We start from the raw sequence: 24,388 nt of genomic DNA on the forward strand, positions 1-24,388 counted from the left end.
AGGTGGCAATCCGGAAAGTCACCGTACCCCCTTGCTCATCTTTGAATGCACTGAGGACGGGGCAAACTTTTAAGTGTGGGGAGGTCGTTCGACCAATCGGCTACTTTTGGGTGACAAATTTCTAATCCCAACACTTTTGCATTCATTCTTAGGTCATTTAGAACTTTTAGTTGCATCTCCTTAGTTTGCATATATATATAATAAGCTTAGTCAAAATAATAAAATTTTCCAAGGATTTTATCTATAGGGCACCCCAATTGATTTGAGTAAAAAAAAATTCATTAAACTTGCTTGAATTATATATATTGTGGAACATGTTTTTGAGCTAAGAACACATAAGCATGTGAGTTTTGAGCCTAATTGTGTGGTTACATCATATAACCACTATTTTCATTCTTGTGTGTATTATTCTCTTTCTATGATTGTAATCTTTGATTTATTTGATTCTTTATGTCCATTATTTTGTGTATGAATGTATTTATATGATTGAGGCCATCATTTTATTGAGCTCACTTACCCAAATAGCCTTACCCTTGTATCCACCTTTGTTAACCAATTTTGAGCCTATGTTAATCCCCTCTTGTTCTTAATTTTAGCACATCACTACCCCTAAGTGAAAAATAATAAATGTCCCTTGTTTGGATCTTTGATTAGCTTAGACTAGTGAAAGTATTTATCATTCAAGTTTGGGAAAATTTGGGAACATTAGTTGAGATAAAAGTGTACTTTATAGTTTTGTGAAAAATCTTGGGAATTGGGTACACACTCATGCATTAAATGTTTAAACCATATGCATTGATGTTCTTGTATACATTTTAGTTTGAAAAAAAATGAAGAATGAGAAAAAAAGAAAAATAATAAAAGAAAAAAATATAGAAAAAGAAAAAGAGAAAAAGAAAGCAATAAAAAGGGGACAAAATGGCCCAAAGTAAAGTAACAATAATCAATGCATATGGGTTGTGATAAAAAAAAAAAAGAGAATATATGAGTGTGTGAAAAATTAAAAAATGGGTAGTTAGATTTGTATTAGAATTGAATAGGTTGTTGTAGGTTAGGTGGAAGTTTAAGTTAATCAAAGATTCAAATTCTAGTCCACTTGACCAAATACAATCTTACATTGACCCTAACCCCATTACAACCTTTGAAAAGTTCCCATGATACTTGTATGCATGCATTGAATAATTGTTGATTGTTAGATAAAAAACAAATCTTGGAAAGCATTATTAGAGGAGAGTTGAGTGAATCAACCCTATACACTTGAGCGACTACAGTGGATACACATCCGATGAGGGTTTGATTGCTCAATTACATGTTTTCACCCATGATCATCTCTTTTCTTGCAAGTTTATAATTCTTTTCAATAACTTAATTCAATTGTGGATTTGATTTTATTATGATTGCCTTAGCCCTTGTGTTCATATATGTATTCTTGGAAGCTGATTTATTTTGACCAAATAGTTGCATTCATTTAGATAGATTACATTTAGATAGAGTGCATATACATAGTTTGCATTGAATAAATGTTGATACCCTTTGTCTCTTTCTTGAGTTTAGCATGAGGACATGCTTAGTTTAAGTGTGGGGAGGTTTGATAAACCCCAATTTTGCGATTTATCTTGTGTTGAATTTAGGGAATTTTATCAACTTATCTCACATTTATTCAATGAAATAGCATGTTTTGTGAAGTTCTCCTAATTTGTGCTTAAGAGTGAAAACATGCTTTTTAGGCTTTAAAATTGATCAATTTAATTCACTTTAATTCCATTCGATGCCTTGATATGTTTGTTGAGTGTTTCAGGTTCATAAGGCAAGGATTGGATGAAAGAAGTGAAGAGAAAAGCATGCAAAGTGGAGAATTCATGAAGAAATGAGCATTTGGAGGATTCAACGCCACGCGCATGCGTCACCCACACGTACGCGTGGGGAGGGAATTCGCCAAGCGACGCGGACGCGTGACGTTGGTCACGTGACCTCATTAAAATGAATACGCTGGGGGTGATTTCTGAGCCATCCAGGCCCAAATCCAACTCATTTTCTGAGGCTATTTGATGCAGAATTCAAGAGAAAACAAGGGGGTGCAATTATATTAGATTAGGAATCATGCTTTAGGTAGTTTTCTAGAGAGAGAAGCTCCCTCTTCTCTCTAGAATAGGGTAGAATTAGGTTAATTGTCTCTTAGATTTAGATTACAATTCTTGTTTTCAATTAGTTTTTTTGCAATTTCTTGTTATTACATCTTTGCTCTCTTAGTTCTTCTTGTTAATTTCCCTTTTATGTCATTTTCATGTTCATGCACTATTGTTGGATTTGGATTCTCTTTAATGCGATTTTGATGTTTTTATGTTATTGATGTTTATTTGAGTTGTTACTGTTATTTCCTTGCATTGGGTAGTTGTAGATTTACATTTCTTGAAATTTTACCATGCTTTTCTTTTATGCCTTCCAAGTGTTTGACAAAATGCTTGGTTGGACTTTAGAGTAGAATTTTGTGCATTCTTGGCTTGGAAAGAGAAATTAGGCAATCTTGAGTTATTAATACCCAACTTATGTTGGTGATCTAGAGTGATTAGTTAATCTTGTTTCCATTAACACTACTGATGGATTGGGATTAACTAGGCTTATTTGACTTTCTCCCGATGTTGGAGATGAGGAAATAGGATTAGCTCTTGACAACTATTGTGTTATAATTAATGACTAGGATAGAAAGCCTTAATTCTCAATCCTTACCATGAATGTCTCTTTTTAGTAGTTGTTATCTTTAGTTGTTTGCTTTATTTTCTTGCCATTTAATTTCTTACACTTTTATCAACCCACCCCGTGAAATTCATAACCAATAATTGAGCACTCGATTGTAATTCCTAGGGAGAATGACCCGGGACTAATACTCTCAGTTATTTTTATTGGGTTGGACTTGTGGCAACCAAAAAAATTAAACTTTGATTGAGTGTTATTTGTCGGTTTGGAACTATACTTGCAACGAAGTTATTCCTCTTACCGAGAAGAAATTCTAAGCCGACGATTTCCTTACATCACAGAGCGAGCTCTAGGTGTGTATTATCATCAATGGCACCAAAAGGAGGTGAATCATCTTCATAGAAGAGCACAGCCTGAGCAACCATCAACACTAAGGTGGTTGAGTTTCATTCCTCTTTTCTTTTTGTTTTTCAGTATTTCATCTTATTTCCTATTTTCTATTCTAGCTTTTGCATGATCACTACCAGGATTTTCTTTGCTTTTTAGTCTAGTAGTTCAAATTTTCAAAAAAAAAAAATTGGGTTTAAGATGTCTCATATATCCCACAACAAGCTTAAAAGAAAATTTTTTGAAAACAAAGTTGTAAAATACACAAGGTCTTGAATATATCATTAGTTATTCTAATTACTTTCTTATATTTATTTTCTGAATGTATGTATTAACTGAACATAATTGATATTGAAATTAAGTATGTTGGCTCTTGAAGAACAGTAAATTTAGAGAAGTATTATTGGTTATCTGAAAAATAAAAAATATTGATTCTTGAAGCAAGAAAAAGCAGCAACAAAAAAAAGAAAAATAAAAAAAAAAGAAAAGAAAAAGAAAGCTCAAAAGAACATTCAAAAGAGCAAGGATCCAAGGCTTTGAGTATCAATGGTTAGGAGGGTCAAAATTGGCCTAAAAAGCTCAAATGAGTTGCTATCCTTAACTATATGCTTGTGGTGTGAAGGTGTCAAGTAAAAAGCTTGAGACTGAGCAGTTAAAGTCATGATCTAAAGCAATAAAGAGTACGCTTAAGAACTCTGGGCACCACTATCTGGAAATTTAAGCAAAGCTAAATTCGAATCCAAAGGGTTCCCCCAGTTAAGTGCATGTGGCATTTATGTATCTAGTGGTAATACGGGAAACAAAACGCTTAGAGTCACAGCTAGGCTAAAAAAGGTGCAAAGCACCAAAAGAAAAAGCTATGTTCAAGAATCAAGAAAAACTAAAAGAAGAGAAGCAATAATATCATCCGGATTCTAGTTCTAAGAGATGTCAATATTTCTGAGCTTCAAAGGAAAGTGAGATGCCAAAGCTATTCAGAAGTAAAGAGCTAATAGCCCGATTCAGTAATTGAAACTGAGCTTCCTTGAAAACTCTAAGACCTATTGTATTTTTCTCTTCCCATTAATCCTACTTTGTTTTTGGTTGCTTGAGGACAAGCAACAGTTTAAGTTTGGTGTTCTGATGAGTGGATATTTTATACCTTTTTTGGTACTATTTTCTTAGTGTTTTTAGTTATATTTTATTAAGTTTTATTATGTTTTAGTAAACTTTAGTGCAAAAATCACATTTTGGATGCTACTTTGAGATTTTTTGTTTTTCTTATGATTTTAGGTAATTTTTGGGTGAAATTGGTAAGTTTTGGCAAAGTCTGATTCAGAGGCAAAGAAAGAATAGCAGATGCTGTCAGATCCTGACCTCCGTGAATTCCAACGAGCATTTCTTGAGTTGATGATGTCTCATTGACGTGTTCTCAATAGCGTTGGAAAGCTAACTTCCAGAGATTTCCATCAATATATAATAGTCTATACTTTTCTTTGGAAAGGACTGCCCAAAATGGGCGTTGAACGCCCAACTTACTTCCTTTCTGGCGTTCAACTCCCAAGAAGGACCAACCTCCCAAGTTAAATGCCCAAACTGGCGTTCAACACCAGCCAAGGATCAGGAACCAAAGTTGAACGCCCAGAACTCAAGTTGAACGCCAAGCATCAACCCAAACACTCACCAAGTGAGCCCCAAAGTGGATTTTAGCACTTCTTAGCTTATTTTATTTTCTTTTTTGTAATTTTTAATTAAAAACAATATCTTTTAGGTTTAGTCTTAGAGTTTTTTATAAATAAGGGACTTTCTTTCTCCTGAGGATCATGTCTCCCAAAAGGGGAGAAGCACAGACACTTAAGTTTTCTTTGTAAATTACGAGCAACTAACCTCCTAGGTTAAGGTTAGGAGCTCTGCTGATTCCTATGGATTAATAATATTACTGTTTCTATTTCAATATATGTTTGATTCTATTCTATGATGCATTTTCGTTCTTTAATCTTATGAATCTGGGGTGGAACGGAAGTATGACCCTTATTCTACATGAGTTCATGCGAGTCCTAACCCGGATAGTATTGAGCTATAGCTTGAGAGTGCATCACAGGTTCCAAGAGAGTACCTGGGCTAATTGGGATATGTGATATAAAATCTCGGTAGTCATGGGTAAATGAGGTCTCTGTGGTGCTAAGACTAGAATCATAAAGCATCATTCTCCGATTCGGAAGATCTGACATTGTCTATGGCGTTTTGACTAGGATCAACAAAAGGAGAGTGAATTGCACAGACTTCATCTTCGGCTATAGTGAAGCACCATGAGCTAACTTGATGAGAGGACATGAGTTACTCGAATACGGTGTTTTGTTATGGTTTAGGAGAGATTAACTTGATGAGAGGACATGAGTTACTCACTTAAAGCCTTGCCATAGAACGAATCATTCATTATTGAAGTAATCAGTATGAAAAGTTAATCCAAAAAGATAAAGCATCTCCAAAGCCTTAATTGATTTCTCATCATTGTTGCTCTGCTATTTCTTTATTGCTTTGTTTAATTATTTTATGCACATTCAACAACAATTACCTTTTCTATTCGCCTGACTAAAATCTGCAAGATAACCATTGCTTGCTCAATCCAACAATCCTCGTGGGATCGACCCTCACTCACCTGAGGTATTACTTGGATGACTCGGTGCACTTGCTGGTTCAGTTGTGCGAGTTCTAATTTCGCGCACCAGACCCCCAACACAAAAGAGGTCCTAGAGGAAGTACACAGTGGCATATGTGGAAATCACCTGGGAGCCCAATCATTAGCAAAGAAAGTAATCTGGGCCGGCTTCTTCTGGCCGACCTTGCAAAGGAAAGCGGCCGAGTTTGCTAAGAAGTGCCCGCTTTGCCAAAAGCATGCCAACTTCCATGTTGCGCCTCATGAAGAGCTTATTAGTGTTACCTCGCTATAGCCATTTGCAAAATGGGGTCTCAACCTTCTAGGACTATTTTCCCAAGCTCCAGGACTAGTCAAATACCTCATAGTAGGGATTGACTACTTTACTAAATGGATCGAGGCAGAACCACTAGTAACTATCACTGCCCAAAGAAGTCAAAAGTTTCTCTATAAGAACATTATCACAAGGTTTGGAGTACCCCACTCCATCACCACTGATAATGGAACTCAGTTTACCGACTCAACCTTCAGAAATTTGGTGGCCAACTTAAAAATAAAGCACCAATTCACATTGGTGGAACATTCCCAGGCCAATGGACAAGTTGAAGCAGCCAACAAAGTCATACTGGGCAGATTGAAGTGTCGGTTGCAAGAAGCAAAGAGGGTATGTGCAGACGAGCTCCCCCAAGTCCTGTGGGCATATCGGACAATCCCTCATTCGATGACAGCGGAGTCATGTTTCCTACTTGCCTACGGAATGGAAGCCATGATCCCTATAGAGATCGCTGAAGAATCACCTAGGATTATATTCTACAATGAAGGGGCCAATTCCCGCACACAAAGAGAAGAACTCGACCTCCTTCCAGAAGTCCGAGAATGAGCTCGGATTAGAGGAGAAGCACTAAAACAAAGAATGACCCTAAAGTATAACCAAAAGGTGATCAAAAGAAGCTTCACCACAAACGACCTCATAATAATCCGAAATGACATCAGAATTCAGAAGCCGGCAAAGGGAACCTAACAGCAAATTAGAAAGGACCCTACAAGATTGTTGAAGTCTTAAGGAAAAGTTACTACAAGGTTTTCCGAGTTTGACGCAAATGTTTCATAGAAGCAATCTTAGGAGCCATGGTCTCCACAAAATAAGAATAAAAAGCACATTAGAAAAATAAATTACAACTAAGAAGTCATAAAAGTTAAAGGTTGGAAAGTTGCCTAGCTCGAACCGAAGCTGATTGGGGTCTCCTAAGAATCTTTTTGTGTCCAAGTGAGGAGTCCGATCCCAACACTCTTCCAACATGTCTGCAAAAATTTTCTATTTCATCTAAGACATCTACGTTATACTTAGTTTTCACATGTGTTTTCTCCCAGTACAATGGAAAAGAAGGTTCATTGTTTTCATCCAAAAAGAAAGGCCGGGCACCCTCCACAGCTCGAATCTTAAAGTAGTTCTTAAAGTCGTTGAAAGACTCATCAAGTATAGCAAAAACCTTTCTGTCCTGAATAGCGTGAAAGGAAAACCAAGTGGACTTCTCTTTTGACAACCGGGCTTGTCAACAGTAAAAGGTGAAAGAAGCCCTTAATCGAAGATCGGACTTGAAGCTCCCGACATAAGAGTTAAAAGATTTTCAAAAAGCCCAGGAATTCGGATGAAATTGAGAAAGAGCAACATTACAAACCCAAAAAATTTTTGTCTCAAAATCAGAAAAAAAAAAAAAGAAAATGCCTAATTTTGTAAAAAAGCAGTCGTATACATAGAAAAAGAGGCGTTCAGACTCATCTAATTAAAAAAATTATAAAAATTTAATTAAAAACTTAATAAAACTATAATACCAACATAAAAATTAAATCATTTTTTATCTATTCATTACAAATATTAACCCTTAACATTTCTCTGTCTAGATATATCCGAGCACAGCAAAAGGTCGCAGAATTCGCTAAACTCTAGGTCTTGTGCTAAGCCTGGTCCTTTTCATAAAACATAAGCCAAAGTATAATAATTATGTATGTAGATGTATGAGTCACAGAAATCAAGTGGTGACCCCATTAAAATTTCAGCCAAAATGTATGAAGAAAATAAAAAGCACAAGAAAAAAGAATATGGACAAAAGAATTGGACCCCAAAGTTGAACCCTAAATCTGACAGCACATCCCCACATATCACATGCTCTCTGTGGTAAATGAAACCAAATATCACAAGAACTTTACCACTATGCTAGCTACCAATACTATTATTAAATTTATTTATTACTTACTCCCCAGGCTATATTTGCATGCTAAATTATCTCATTACAAATAATTCATAGACTTTTTCTTTGATGTGTTAATTTATACAGACTAGACGTACCTTTGATTTCTATTAACTGATGAAGTTTGTAAGTAGTAGATCAATTAGTTTTATTACATACTATCAAATAATATAAGAGTATGGCTACATTTGATGAGTATTTAAAGATAGAAAATACCAACATATTATTACAATAGAAGTAGAATTAAGATTAAAAACAAAATTGAGACTTTATTGTTGTCACGTGTATGCATAAATAAAAATTTTGCAAAATCTGTTTCGTGATAGAGCTTCAAACAAATTTATTTTTCTCAATATCTATATATTTCTCTTCTAAAACAATTACCAAATAAGAGATATTCATCAGGGCAAAATATACAAGAACAGAGGAACTACATGTAATACATCTCAATATTAGTGTCATTATTACTATCTCAAATATGGAGGCTAATTATAGGTTGGAGTTGGACCAACATGAATCATTTGCCTAGTTTCCATTGAGCTTTGAAGCCTTTTTTTGGCATGCTTCAATGCCTCTAGTGCTTCAAGGACACTTTGATTTACTGGTTTGGGTCTATTACTTGTGGCTTGTGATGTTGTTATCACATTCACTGGAACTAATGCCATTGAATTATCAATGAAATATCCCTTTTCATCATCTTCTTTCTCTGTCACCGATGATTTTGAGCTAATACTAGAAATCCTGAAAACATATAATCATATCGCAGCATAAAAAATTGGCATCTGCCTATAATAAATAAGTTCAGTTGAATTGATCAAAAGTTGTTTCAATTTTCACTTAATACAGTAATGTATTCTAAGACTACGTTTGATAATTGTCTTAATACATAAAAGATAGAGACACGTAAAAGAAACATGAAACAAAAGTTCAAGTTGCCTCTCCTTTTCTGTCATCAAATAAATTGTCTTAAATACAGGGGTAGTTGGGGCTAACAAAAATATTTTGTAAACACGATATATATATATATATATATAACAAAACAATTAAATATTTTATGAAACTAATTTGTTATGTTCATGTAACATAATTATTTTGCCAATTTTTATAGATGTTCCATTCTTTAAATAATTTGGGATTTTTAACGTTTTTATAATTTTATCCTGAAAATAATTACTAAACATGGTTCTAATGTTCAAATTTGGTGTACCTGCTGCGTTCATCATTCTTCAAATCCTCCGAGCTTGAATTTGAATTATAAAAACTAATCTCTGAATCAGAATCTTTTGTAGTGGATGGATAAATCTGTATGGGTGCAGAAGCTTCCTCTGTAACATTATTATTACTGTGAACTACTTCATTATTATTTTCTGGCAAATCTTCATTTTTTTCATGATGATGATGATGATGCTTTGTTTCATCATTTACTTCTGATGAATGTTTTGAGATTGAAGTAACTGAAGATGATGATGACCCACAAGAGTTTTCACATGAATAATCAGAATGATGGGATTGCATTGAAATGGATGATATGTTCAAAGTTTCAAGCTTCTTCGTTAGAAATCTAAGCTTTCTTTGAGCTCTCTCTCTTAATTTGATCTCTTCTCTAATCATCGTTTCTAACTCAATCAACTGTCCAAACATATAAAAAAAAAAAACAATAAAGTTTGTCAGGAAAAAAGGAAACGTACACAGAAAAAAACAATGATGTCATTTTGCTTTCCTTTACAATGATGACATTAACATGGTCACATGAAAGTGAGTGGAATAGTTATAGTTCTTTTATTAAATATTGAATATGTACTATGTAGAGTAAATTACGTCAACCTAAATTTTAGGGATTTTTTTAGTTTTTACTAAATAAATAATTTAAATATTTTATTTACGAATATAAGTAATTTGTAATATATTTATTCATTTCCATTTCCTTTACATATTTTATGTAAACGAATTAAAATTGTTTATATCAATTTCAAAAAATACACATATCTCATTTACAGTGTGTATTATTACAAAAAAAATTTACGATTAATATTTATGGTATGATTTGGATCAATTCATAAAATAAAAAAGATACAATTTATTACTATTTAGATCAAATTAGATCAATTTACAAGTAAAATTTAGATATAATATAATTTAAATAAAATAAAATTTAGAAATAGATTGGTACTATTGAAGTTCACGAGTTCTTGGTATAAATACAAGTTGTTCCTCATAAAAGCCATTAATAATTATTTTTCTACTCACAAGTATTTTTAATCCCACGTTATAATGTATTTTTTATATTTAAATAGTTAATTAACAAAATTAAATAAGCAGTTAATCTCTTCCACAAATCTATAAGTCTTTTATTTTTTTAAGGTTTTCAATTTAAATTTAAAAACTAATATCATAAGAGTACATAAAAAATTTAAAAATTTTGACAAAATTTTTAGATATTTTAAATTTTGTATATACTCTTCCGAGTATTAATTTTTAAATTTAAATTATATATATTTTAAATTTGGTTTGTTGCATAGCTATTTATCAAATTGAGAATCCGAAAAAATAAAAGATTTATAAGTTTGTTAAAGATATTAACCGTTTAATTTTGCAAGGTGTAAGATAAAAAATACTTGTAAGTAGAAACACGATGATAGAAGAAGTAGTTATTCATAACTTTTTTTGGTAAAATAGAAATCACTTGCAATTAATTTTTTAAAAACTAGATCTTGTGAGTTACAACAGTATCAATTTATCACTAATTCTTTTTAATTAAAATTATATTATATCTAAATTTTATTTGTAAATTGATCCAATTTGATCTAAATAGTAATAAATTGTATCGGTTTTTATTTTATAAATTGATAAATTGATTTAAATCATATCATAAATATTATTTTAATTATAATTTTTTTGTAATAATACATATTTCTTGTTTATACTATAAATGAGATATGTGTCTTTTTTTTAAATTTTATATATCAAATATGTATAAAAAATAAAAATTTATAAATATGCTATAAATTATTTATATTCGTAAATAAAATATTTAAATTATTTATTAAAAAATTTCAAATTATAAAACTTGCTTCTTTTAATTTTTCTTAATGCATTTAGTTTTTTATTTTGTATTTTTTAATTGCTATATATATATATTAAGTTAAATAAAATAATTTTATATTATTATTTTCTTAACATTATTCTATATAACATAAGTAATTTTAATTTCAAAAATCGTATATGTACATTAAAAATTAGCTATCTAATCAGTTATCATGTATTTGTATATAAATCATACTAAGTGTATACTAAAATTAATTATTAGTTTAAAATACATAATAAAATATAAAATATATATTAAAAATGAATAAAATTACACATATATTAATACAAATATATATGATAATTAATTTAGTGATTCATTTTTGGTGTATACATAATATTTTTATTTATGAATAAATATATATTATTTAATTTATTTTTAATATATATTTTATATTTTGATATATATTTTATACTAGTGACTAATTTAAAATTTATATATAATCGTTTAGATTTTAATCTTTAAAATTATATAATTATAAACACCAAAAAAAAATTCTAAAAATGATTTATATCGACAAAGAACTCATTTCCAATATTTGTATGGACTAATACTCACAAAAGACCAAAATTTTGGAAAAATAAGAACTCAAAACAAATGAGAAAAATGGAACGAACCAAATCACTACAAAAATTTCAAAAAATCTGAAATTAAGAATCATTTAACTTTCATGAGGAATGTCCTTATTTGTTATCTTCATATAAAATTAATGACTAAAAATTAATTATTATCTAACAATCTTCAATTATTAATTTCACATAAAAATAATTATATATAAATTTTTTCGACTAAGTCTGGAAACCGGACTAGGCGATCCAGGTAATAGAATTTGAATAACACTATAACAGTGAGACAAAAATATAAAATAAAAAAAATTGAAAAATTAAGAGATATTTACCTTTTCGTCCATTGATTCTGCTTGTTCCTTTGCTACCCTTGAAGCCTGTCTCTCTGCCAATAACCTCCCTCTGAGGCACTCCACAGTGTTCAAATTCAACCCCTCAACACTACCTTCCTTTTTCTTGCTGACATTCACCCCCCAAATTAAAACAATGCCACAATGTCACAATCACATATTCCATTTTTGTATCTCATTGAGAAAGTCCATTTCCAACAATGCAATATGACAAATAGAAAGAAAGAGAGAATCAAAGAGCAAAAAAGGAAAATATAACACACCTCAAAGTGTGGTCCTCTATGGTAACAGCAGCTATCACTTGATGCATGTTTTCTGCAATTTCACCACTGCAGGTCCCCATCCCCATCTATGCCTTTTCTATTTTCTTTTTCCCTTTTCAGATCAGAGGGATGAGAAGAGAAAAGGTAGGGCGAGGAATGTGATGGTCTTGAAGTCTGTGAGAAAAAGAATTGTTGTTTGTGAAACGTGCAATGTGTTTGATTCGGTGTTTTTGAAATGGAATCTTGCGAATTCAGTAATGCCTAAGAGAGAGAGAGAGAAGAGGATTTTTTTTTTATGTCACTTTCTGTAATCCTGTGAGAGTTTTGAAAGGAGAATATGGCCACATCCAAAGTCCAAAGTACACCACTCATGCCTCATGCGGTCATGCCTCATTCCTAATTCTTTATTTGTTCCACTTCATCTCCTGTAATTCTGTAAACTTTCTTCCTAATTTTTTAACAGATCTTTGTGTAACTTTTTCTTTTTTATTTCCTTAAATCAAACCCAAAGATATAAAAGGATATGGTTAATCAATAATGATCCAAATCAATATATATGATTGGATCAAGCTTATCTAAAGTGAGAGAATTAATAAAATAATTAAATAAAAGATTAATTATTTTTAAATAAAAATAATAAAACTTATTTAGATAATAAATGTTATAAATTTAACTATGATTAAGTTTTTATTTTAAAAATTTAAATTCTATATCATTAATAACGAGGGCAAAAAACCATATTAAACCACATGCAGAAAAGTTTAACCAAAATACGCCAAACAGAAATTTGTTTCAGCAATAAGCCAAGAGGCATTTTTATATAAATCGAACCAACAAGGTTCGAACTCTATTAGCAAGTAATTCGAACCACATTGGTTCGAACTACCCCTAAAAAATTGTGAATAATTCGAACCGGTCAGGTTCGAACCAGTAGAGCATGTAATTCGAACCGGTTGAGTTCGAATTATGTGGAGATTATTCAAGCGTAATAAATCGAACCAGGTTGGTTCGAATTATGGGAAGAGAGGTCGACTGAAGTAATTCGAACCAGGCTGGTTCGAATTACATGTACCTGGTTCGAACCAAAGAGTGGCTGATTGTTATAATTCGAACCAGCCTGGTTCGAATTACATGTATCATGGTTCGAACCAGGTTAGTTCGAATTAGTAGGAGTCAGAGCTCTATATAAACGCTGTAAACGTGATTTGCTCTCATTAGAGGACTTAAGATGGCTAGTAAAGAGGAGAGTTTTGCTGTTTTGGTACACCACAGAGGATCCATCAAGAGGAAAACTCGTTCCGGAGTGAAGTTCACAGATAAGAATCCTCTCTATATTGTGGTGAATCGAACGACAAGCTATGATGACCTGGTTAGAGCTGTGCTGATGAAACTTGGCCTGGAAGGTGCGAAGCGGATTAAGAAGTTTTTCTATCGCATTCCAGTCACGATCCTGCACGATACGGTGAAGTATGATTGTCTCACGATTGGTAGTGATGAGGACCTCCAAGTCATGTTTCTTTGTCGGAGGCAGTTTCCGGAGGTCCGCACACCAGAGTTGCTGGCAAAGCTGGTTGATGTGGTATCCAGCTCAGGCGGTTCGAACCGAAATACCGCCAATGTAGCCACTGCAGCTGGCTCCAGTTCGATGGCTGCTGTGGCTTCTTCCTCCGTCCCAGTTTACGAGCCAGCGGCCCAACTTGTCGCCTCTCCGTCATTTGCTGTTGATTTGAATGACGGCGTCCGCGACGAGGTAGGATCCTTTGATGTTCTGCCAAACGCTTTACACGGCGTTCCACCGGTTGGCGTCGGAGACGGAGAATTGGGTGATCCTGATGAGGACGACGTTGAGCCCGAAACGATTGAGGAAGATAGCGGGGACGAGCTTGTAGCGGCTGGGCCTGCATTGGCTGGCGGTGGTTCTAGCTCTGGCACACAGCAGTATCCACCATATTTTTCTTCGCTGGACCTGGACGCCATGACGCATGAGGGTGCGCTAGGGCACCCTGTTGGATTCGGAGCTAGAGATGCGGAAGGGAATGCTGGTCTCACAGAGTTCCAAGTTGGTCAGCAATTCCAGGATAAAGATGAGGCCCTGTTAAGTGTGAAGACTTACAGCATCCGGCGAGGGGTACAGTACAAGGTGGTGGAGTCCGATCACCGCCGGTATGTGGGCAAGTGTTCCGAGTTCGGGAATGGTTGCACATGGTTGATTCGGCTAAGTCTCCGGAAGCGCAAGGGCATTTGGGAGGTCAAACGGTACAATGGCCCTCACACTTGCCTAGCCACATCCATATCAAGTGATCACAGAAGTTTGGATCATTCTGTGATTTCGGCGTTCATTATGCCAATGGTTAGGGCTGACGCATCGGTTAGCATCAAGGTGCTCCTGAACGCCACGGCAGCGCATTTTGGTTTTAGGCCGACTTACAGGAGGGTTTGGATGGCGAAGCAGAAGGCCGTTGGCCTCATCTACGGTGACTGGGATGAGTCATACAGCGAGATACCTAGGTGGGTGTTGGGTGTCCAGCTGACGATGCCTGGTACTCTTGCGGTCCTCAGGACGAGCCCGGTTATAGTTGGAGGACAGGTGGACGACTCTCAAGCTTATTTCCACAGACTTTTCTGGACTTTCCCTCCGTGCATCGAGGCATTCCGGCATTGCAAGCCGCTAGTCAGCATTGACGGCACACATCTATATGGTAAGTATGGGGGAACGTTGCTCATTGCGATTGCACAGGACGGGAACTCCAACATTCTACCTGTCGCATTCGCACTAGTAGAGGGTGAGAATGCGGAGTCATGGACCTTCTTTCTCTCGCACCTTCGGCAGCACGTGACCCCGCAGCCCGGTCTGCTGGTTATATCGGATAGGCACAACGGCATCAAATCTGCGCTTGAGGCCCCGGACGGAGGTTGGTTACCACCATCTGCGTACCGTGCATTCTGCATACGACACGTAGCGGCTAATTTCGCCCTTACCTTCAAGGGCAAAGACGCTAGGAGGCTTCTCGTGAATGCAGCGTACGCGAAGACTGAGGTTGAGTTTGATTACTGGTTTGATATACTGCGGTCTGAAGACCCGGCGATGTGTGATTGGGCGAACCGTATTGATTACTCCTTGTGGACGCAGCATCGCGATGAGGGGAGGAGATTCGGTCACATGACGACGAATATCTCCGAGTGTGTGAACTCAATCCTCAAGGGTGTAAGAAATCTTCCTGTAGCATCCCTGGTGAAGGCAACATATGGCAGGCTGGCCGAACTCTTTGTTCGCAAGGGGCGAGAGGCTGAGGCCCAGATGGGCACCGGACAGCAGTTCAGTCAGCATTTGGTGAAGTGTATCGAGGCCAACTTGAAGACGGCCAGGTGCTTCACTGTGATCCAAGACTGCAGTAGCTGGAGCGGGCCCGCTAACTTCACAACATGTCTGTTTGCCACCCTGCACATGCACCGGTACAACCAGGCCAGTGCTGCCGAACCCCAGCTGTACGTACCCAGCTCCTCCAGCCTCGCTACATATGGAAGCCATCTAATGTGAATCCGGTTGCCAGACTTGTCCGCAAACAGCTGCGTGCCCAGCAACATCATGATGTACGCCCGGACATATCGGCGAACAGTGTCATCATCTGCATCCTCAGGGCACTCACCAAAGGTCTCCTGAAACCAGGTGCAGTTCACTGCATACTTCTGAACCTGACTGGGAGGAGGTATAACTCCTAGCAACTCCTGGAACCAGACCCAGGGTGGACGGCCGCCATCGATGTATATATGAAACTCTGACAGGCACCCGCTCACGTAACGGCCATCGACTGGCAAACCCAGCTGGTATGCCACGTCCTGGAGTGTGATCGTGCACTCTCCGAACGGCATATGAAATGTGTGCGTCTCGGGACGCCATCTCTCCACGAATGCACTGACGAGCGCCTCGTCTAGCCGGAACCACCGGTCGTTCAGCCTTGCAAGATGGTATAGCCCTGCCATCTGCAAGTATGGAACGTATCTGTCATCAAGACGCATGCCCTGCTGCCGCCTCATGCTCCTAATGCATCGCTCGGGCTGCGCATGAAAAGAAACGCATACTGAGATATATAACTACACAGGTTTTACAGTAAACCGGTTCACATAAACCGGTTTACAGTTAACCGGTTCGCATAAACCGGTTTAAAGTAAACCGGTTTACATAAACGGGTTTACATAAAACGGTTTCCATAATCCGGTTTACATTAACCATTTCGCTAAATTAAACAGCATAACATCACATGAAAGATAACTAACTGGAAAACAAACCCTAAACCACACAACTAAACCGCTAGCATATACCACAACTAAACCGCTAGCATATACCGCTAGCATTAAACAACTACCCTAAACCACATATAAAAACCGCTTGCAAAAACCGCTAACAAAAACCGCTAACATAAACCACCAACATAAACCACTACCAAAAACTACTGACTTAAACCGCTAACAAAAACCACTACCCTAAACCAATAACATAAACCACTAACATAAACCACTAACTAATACCACTAGCTTAAACCACTATCATAAACCACCTACATAATCCCCTCACCTAAACCACCTACATAAACCACTAACATAAAGTACCGTCTAACCAGGCTACAAAACCACTAAAGCACAACTAACGCTTGAATCAAAAATATTTCCGTACTAACCTCGTCGTTGATGACCCCGGCTATATGAGCGACTCCGTCCAACCGATATAACTGTGCCGGATCGTCCCCCATCAGCAGAGTAGTCCGTTCAGGTCTTCCTCGGAGAGAATCTGGGTCGTTTTCTCTGAGATTTTGTGGGGTAGGGGTGAAGGGATAATGGTTCGAATGAGGGTGATTCGAACTCCTTATATACTCGAATCACACCTAATTCGAACCAGCCTGGTTCGAATTATGAAGGAGTGCATTAAGAGTAATTCGAACCGGCCCGGTTCGAATTACATGGAATCGATTTCAAAGCATAATTCGAACCAACCTGGTTCGAATTATGTATGAGAGTAGTTCGAACCAGGGTGGTTCGAATTATGTATGGGAGGAGTTCGAACCTTATTGGTTCGAATTATTCAAATACGTACAACACTAAATCGAACCATGTTGGTTCGAATTATGAAGGAGAGCAATTCGAACCAGCTTGGTTCGAATTATATTAAAATACACTTTGGATAACGACATTAAAGTAAATTATGCATGTGCAAGTAATAACTAATTTAATTGATAATTATTAAATTTACAAAACCAATAAACTTTACTATTATATTAAAATTGAGTGAATTTTACTCAACTTCAATAATAAAAAATTTGATCCATTTTCACTATAATAACTGGGAAAATAAAAAATTAAGTTTTTTTTTTCGCTAGTTTTAATTGTATAAACAGTTTAATATATAATTTTGCATGAAATGGTTGCAAAAATATAATATTAAATTTTGTAAATAGTCTTATTATAGTTTAAAATGGAATAAAATCTTTTATTTAAATAAAAAACCATCAATTTTAAGGATAGTGTTGTTCTCATAGTAGAAGGATGGTTCTTCCCGCTTGGAGATTTCATACCTACAGCCGAGTTATAACTTATAACTATGATATTTTAATATTCAACTTGTTTTAATTGAAAATTTTATCAATTTAAATTTGGAGGCTATGATCTGTACCCATTATAACCCACTCGTTACTATAACTCATGTATATAAACTGTTATGCCATTGCTGGCCACCTCTATTATTTTGCCTTCCATAAGCTTCAGCAGCCGTTGGATCTAGGACGCGATCAGACGCTCCTGGCGCTTCCACGTGTCGCCGCGCAAGGCATTCTTGGTATCCACTGACCCGCGACCGACCCGACTCGGCCCGCCGTCGACCCGCGTGCCACCTCGTCGCCACGCTGTCTTCTTGCTCCTCTCAGGTGACACCACGTGTCATCGTTTGCTGACGTGGCACTGACGTGGCGCTGACGTGGTAGACAAGTGGGACCCTCCCTAAGGTTTTTTGGTGAGCTCTTTCCGATTCTGCACTCCGATTTCTCATTTTCTGCTCCGAAATTACCATTTTCTCTCCTCTCTTTGATCTTTGTGACTACTATCATGGACAAGCCCGATGTTTTTGCTGCCACCGACAGAAAGGGTAAATTCTGTCGAAACTGTAACCGTTCTGGGCACCTCTTCCTCGACTGTCCTTCTGTTGAATGTCGCACATGCCACCAGAAAGGTCATATTAGCTACCATTGTTCACAGCTGTTCTGCCGTTACTGCAAGCTCTCGGGACATTTAATTACTGCATGTCCTACTCGTCCACCACGTCCTAGTCCACTCAACTTGTCTCCTGTCTCTCTTTCTGATATTGCATCTCTTCTTTAGCGTCTTCTCTCTGTTTCTGGTAATACCCTTGCTGCTTTTTCCACCCCTCCAGGTAATTCTAAATGGTACTTTGACTCGGGTTGCTTTAATCACATGTCTCCGTTGCGTAATATTTTCTCGTCCATGTCTACCACTACAAATGGACCTTCTGTCAATACTGCAAATGGCTCCCTCTTGCACGCAACACACAAGGGTTCTATATCCCAGTCAACTCTTAATCTTCCTGATACTTATTATATTCCTGGTATGCGAAATTGCTACTCAGGTTGTGAATTGTTGTTCGAAATTGATTCCCTTGCAATGGCACCAAAAACGGATGCACAGGACCATGGTCTAAACATATCTTCACAACTTCGCATAACTAACCAGCAAGTGCACTGGGTCGTCCAAGTAATACCTTACGTGAGTAAGGGTCGAATCCCACGGAGATTGTCGGTATGAAGCAAGCTATGGTCACCTTGTAAATCTCAGTCAGGTGGATATCAAATGGTTATGGAGTTTTCGAAAATAATATGATAAAATAGGGATAGAAATACTTATGTAATTCATTGGTAAGAATTTCAGATAAGCGAATGGAGATGCTTTCGTTCCTCTGAACCTCTGCTTTCCTGCTATCTTCATCCAGTCAGTCTTACTCCTTTCCATGGCTGGCTTTATGTGATACATCACCATTGTCAATGGCTACTTTCGGTCTTCTCTCGGGAAAATGATCCAAATGCCCTGTCACGGTACGGCTAATCGTCTGGAGGCATCACCCTTGTCAATGGCTTCATCTTATCCTCTCAGTGAAAATGGTCAACGCACCCTGTCACGGCACGGCTATTCATCTGTCGGTTCTCGATCATGCTGGAATAGGATTTACTATCCTTTTGCGTCTGTCACTAACGCCCCGCAATCGCGAGTTTGGAGCTCGTCACAGTCATTCATTCATTGAATCCTACTCGGAATACCACAGACAAGGTTTAGACCTTCCGGATTCTCTTGAATGCCGCCATCATTCTAGCTTACACCACGAAGATTCTGGTTAAGAGATCTAAGAGATACTCATTCAGTCTAAGGTAGAACGGAAGTGGTTGTCAGGCACGCGTTCATAGGGAATGATGATGATTGTCACGTTCATCACATTCAGATTGAAGTACGAATAAATATCTAGAAGTGAAACAAGATGAATTGAATAGAAAACAGTAGTACTTTGCATTAATCTTTGAGGAACAGCAGAGCTCCACACCTTAATCTATGGAGTGTAGAAACTCTACCGTTAAAAATACATAAGTGAACGTCCAGGCATGGCCGAGAGGCCAGCCCTCAAACGTGATCTAAGATAGCATACAACTGATCAAAGATACCTAATACAATAGTAAAAGGTCCTATTTATAATAAACTAGCTACTAGGGTTTACAGAAGTAAGTAATTGATGCATAAATTCACTTCCGGGGCCCACTTGGTGTGTGCTTGGGCTGAGCTTGAATGTTACACGTGCAGAGGCCATTTGTGGAGTTGAACGCCAGCTTTTGTGCCAGTTTGGGCGTTCAACTCTGGTTTTGGCTCCTTTTCTGGCGCTGGACGCCAGATTTGGGCAGAGAATTGGCGTTGAACGCCAGTTTGCATCGTCTAAACTTGGCCAAAGTATGGAATATTATATATTGCTGGAAATCCCTGGATGTCTACTTTCCAACGCAATTGGAAGCGCGCCATTTCGAGTTCTGTAGCTCCAGAAAATCTACTTTGAGTACAGGGAGGTCAGAATCCAACAGCATCAGCAGTCCTTCTTCATCCTCTGAATCTGATTTTTGCTCAAGTCCCTCAATTTCAGCCAGAAAATACCTGAAATCACAGAAAAACACAGAAACTCATAGTAAAGTCCAGAAATGTGAATTTAACATAAAAACTAATGAAAACATCCCTAAAAGTAACTAGATCCTACTAAAAACATACTAAAAACAATGCCAAAAAGCGTATAAATTACCCGCTCATCACAACACCAAACTTAAATTGTTGCTTGTCCCCAAGCAACTGAAAATCAAGTAGGATAAAAAGAAGAGAATATACTATAAATTCCAAACTATCAATGAAACATAGCTCCAATCAAATGAGCGGGACTTATAGCTTTTTGCCTCTTGAATAGTTTTGGCATCTCACTTTATCCATTGAGGTTCAGAATGATTGGCATCTATAGGAACTCAGAGTTCAGATAGTGTTATTGATTTTCCTAGTTCAGTATGATAATTCTTGAACACAGCTTCTTTATGAGTCTTGGCCGTGGCCCTAAGCACTTTGTTTTCCAGTATTACCACCGGATACATAAATGCCACAGACACATAATTGGGTGAACCTTTTCAGATTGTGACTCAACTTTGCTAAAGTCCCCAATTAGAGGTGTCCAGGGTTCTTAAGCACACTCTTTTTTTGCTTTGGACCTTGACTTTAACCGCTCAGTCTCAAGTTTTCACTTGACACCTACACGCCACAAGCACATGGTTAGGGACAGCTTGGTTTAGCCGCTTAGACCAGGATTTTATTCTTTTAGGCCCTCCTATCCACTGATGCTCAAAGCCTTGGGATCCTTTTATTTGCCCTTGCCTTTTGGTTTTAAGGGTTATTGGCTTTTTGCTCTTGCCTCTTGGTTTTAAGAGTTTTTGGCTTTTTCTGCTTGCTTTTTTCTTTTTCTTTCTATTTTTTTTATTATTTTTTTTTCTGCAAGCTTTGTTCTTTGCTGCTTTTTCTTGCTTCAAGAATCATTTTTATGATTTTTCAGATTATCAAATAACATGTCTCCTTGTCATCATTCTTTCAAGAGCCAACATATTTAACATTCTTAAACAACAACTTCAAAAGACATATGCACTGTTCAAGCATACATTCAGAAAACAAGAAGCATTGTCACCACATCAATATAATTAAACTAAGTTCAAGGATAAATTCGAAACTCATGTACTTCTTGTTCTTTTGAATTAAAACATTTTTCATTTAAGAGAGGTGATGGATTCATAGGACATTCATAACTTTTAAGACATAGTTACTAACTACTAATGATCATGTAATGAAGACACAAACATAGATAAACACATAACATAGAAAACGAAAAATAGAAGAAATAAGAACAAGGAATGAATCCACCTTAGTGATGGTGGCGTTTCCTTCTTGAGGAACCAAAGATGTCCTTGAGCTCTTTTATGTCTCTTCCTTGTCTTTGTTGCTCCTCCCTCATTGCTTTTTGATCTTCTCTTATTTCATGGATCATGATGGAGTGCTCTTGATGTTCCACCCTTAGTTGTCCCATATTGGAACTCAATTCTCCTAGGGAGGTGTTGATTTGCTTCCAATAGTTTTGTGGAGGAAAGTGCATTTGAGGCATCTCCGGGATCTCATGGTGATGAGCTTCTTGCGCCTCTTGAGCTCCATGAATGGGCTCTCTTGCTTGCTCCATCTTCTTCTTAGTGATGGGCTTGTCCTCTTTAATGAGGATATCTCCCTCTATGTCAATCCCAGCCGAATTGCATAGGTGGCAAATGAGGTGAGGAAAGGCTAACCTTGCTATAGTGGAGGACTTGTCAGCCACCTTGTAGAGTTCTTGAGGTATAATCTCATGAACTTCCACCTCTTCTCCAATCATGATGCTATGGATCATGATGGCCCGGTCTATAGTAACTTCAGAGCGGTTGCTAGTGGGAATGACTGAGCATTGAATGAACTCCAACCATCCTCTAGCTATAGGCTTGAGGTCCAATCTTCTTAGTTGAACCGGCTTGCCTTTGGAGTCAATCTTCCATTGAGCTCCTTCTACACATATGTCCATGAGGACTTGGTCCAACCTTTGATCAAAGTTGACTCTCCTTGTGTAGGGGAGTGCGTTCTCTTCCATGTTTGGCAAGTTGAACGCCAGCCTCACATTTTCCGGACTAAAATCTAAGTATTTCCCCCGAACCATTGTAACATAGTTCTTTGGATCCGGGTTCTTACTTTGATCATGGTTCTTGGTAATCCATGCATTAGCATAGAACTCTTGAACCATTAGGATGCCGACTTGTTGGATGGGATTTGTTAGAACTTCCCAACCTCTTCTTTGAATTTCATGTCGGATCTCTGGATACTCATTTCTTTTGAGTTTGAAAGGGACCTCAGGGATCACCTTCTTCTTGGCCACAACATCATAGAAGTGGTCTTGATGGGCTTTGGAGATGAACCTTTCCATCTCCCATGACTCGGATGTGGAAGCTTTTGTCTTCCCTTTCCCCTTTCTAGAGGATTCTCCAGTCTTAGGTTCCATCAATGGTAATGGAAAAATAAAAAGCTTATGCTTTTACCATACCAAACTTAGAATTTTGCTCGCCCTCGAGCAATAAAAGAAAGAATAGATGAAGAAGAAGAAGAAATGGAGGAGAGGGAGAGTGGGAAGTGTTTCGGCCAAGAAGGGTGTAGAGGGGTGTGTTGTGTGAATTTGATGAAGAATGGAGGGCTTTATATAGGGAAGGGAGGGGGGTTAAGGTTCGGCCATATGGGTGGGTTTGGGTGGGAAATTGGTTTTGAATTTTTGAAGGTAGGTGGAGTTTAAGAGGTAGGTTTATGGGGAAGAGTGGATGGATGTGAGTGGTGAAGAGGTGATGGGGAAGAGAGATTGAGGTGATTGGTGAAGGGTTTTTAGGTAAGAGTGTTTATGGGATTGTGTGAAAGAGAGTGGTGAGGGATGAGAAGAAGTGAGTGGAGGTAGGTGGGGTTCCTGTGGGGTCCACAGATCCTGAGATGATCCTGTGGGGTCTACAGATCCTGAGGTGTTCAAGGATTTACACCCTTGCACCAAATTAGGCATGCAAAATGCCCTTGCACGCAACTCTGGGCCTTCAGTGCCAGGTTGGTGCCCATTTTGGGCGTTCAACGCCCATTTGTTGCCATTTCTGGCGTTGAACGCCAGAACCATGCTTGTTCTGGGTGTTCAGCGCCAGGATGCTGCCCATTTTGGGCGTTCAGCGCCAGAACCATGCTCTGTTCTGGCGTTGAACGCCAGGCAGATGCTTCTTCCAGGGTGTGATTTTTCTTCTGCTGTTTTTGATTCTGTTTTCAATTTTTATATTTATTTTGTGACTCCACATGATCATAAACCTATAAAGACATATAACTAAGAAAAATATAGTTAGATAAATAAAAATTGGGTTGCCTCCCAACAAGCGCTTCTTTAATGTCAATAGCTTGACAGTGGGCTCTCATGGAGCCACACAGATGTTCAGAGCATTGTTGAGACCCTCCAACACCAAACTTAGAGTTTCGATATGGGAGTTCAACACCAAACTTAGAGTTTGGTTGTGGCCTCCCAACACCAAACTTAGAGTTTGACTGTGGGGGCTTTGTTTGACTCTGCTTTGAGAGAAGCTCTTTATGCTTCCTCTCCATGGATGCAGAGAGAGATCCTTGAGTTGTAAACACAAGGTTGTCCTTATTTAATTGAAGGATTAATTCTCCTCTGTCCACATCAATCACAGCTCTTGCTGTGGCTAGGAAAGGTCTTCCTAGGATGATGGATTCATCCTCTTCCTTTCCAGTATCCAGGACTATGAAATCAGCAGGGATGTAAAGGCCTTCAACCTTTACTAACACGTCCTCTACTTGTCTATAAGCCTGTTTTCTTGAATTGTCTGCCATCTCTAATGAGATTTTAGCAGCTTGCACCCCATAGGTTCCCAGTTTCTCTATTACAGAGAGGGGCATGAGGTTTATTCCTGAACCAAGGTCACACAGAGCCTTAAAGATCATGGTGCCTATGGTACAGGGTATTATGAACTTTCCAGGATCCTGTCTCTT

The 24,388-nt window shown here is 37.5% G+C and overlaps 2 protein-coding genes across 2 annotated transcripts; both read right to left on the reverse strand.

Moving 5' to 3' along the window:
- Positions 1 to 8,280: 8,280 nt before the first annotated feature.
- Positions 8,281 to 12,714, reverse strand: LOC112727312 (uncharacterized). The gene is made up of 4 exons (XM_025777004.3): positions 12,230 to 12,714; positions 11,949 to 12,075; positions 9,173 to 9,594; positions 8,281 to 8,706 (listed from the first exon to the last, which is right to left on the reverse strand). The coding sequence occupies exons 1-4, from the start codon at positions 12,313 to 12,315 to the stop codon at positions 8,451 to 8,453; spliced, it is 891 nt and encodes a 296-aa protein (XP_025632789.1). The 5' UTR covers positions 12,316 to 12,714; the 3' UTR covers positions 8,281 to 8,450.
- Positions 12,715 to 15,550: 2,836 nt separating this feature from the next.
- LOC140176701 (protein MAIN-LIKE 1-like) lies at positions 15,551 to 16,460 on the reverse strand. The gene is made up of 2 exons (XM_072208246.1): positions 16,452 to 16,460; positions 15,551 to 16,066 (listed from the first exon to the last, which is right to left on the reverse strand). Exons 1-2 carry the CDS (start codon positions 16,458 to 16,460, stop codon positions 15,551 to 15,553), a joined length of 525 nt encoding a protein of 174 aa, XP_072064347.1.
- Positions 16,461 to 24,388: the final 7,928 nt, after the last annotated feature.

Source organism: Arachis hypogaea, chromosome 12, assembly GCF_003086295.3.
Source record: "Arachis hypogaea cultivar Tifrunner chromosome 12, arahy.Tifrunner.gnm2.J5K5, whole genome shotgun sequence".
NCBI lineage: Eukaryota > Viridiplantae > Streptophyta > Magnoliopsida > Fabales > Fabaceae > Arachis > Arachis hypogaea.

Bases quoted from the DNA above. Each gene is read 5' to 3' on its own strand.
- LOC112727312 (XM_025777004.3), bottom strand. From the start codon at position 12,315: ATGGGGATGGGGACCTGCAGTGGTGAAATTGCAGAAAACATGCATCAA. The intron at 12,076-12,229 runs GTGTGTTATATT...GGTGAATGTCAG, and splicing joins ATAGAGGACCACACTTTGAG to CAAGAAAAAGGAAGGTAGTG. The intron at 8,707-9,172 runs GTACACCAAATT...ATATGTTTTCAG, and splicing joins AAGAATGATGAACGCAGCAG to GATTTCTAGTATTAGCTCAA.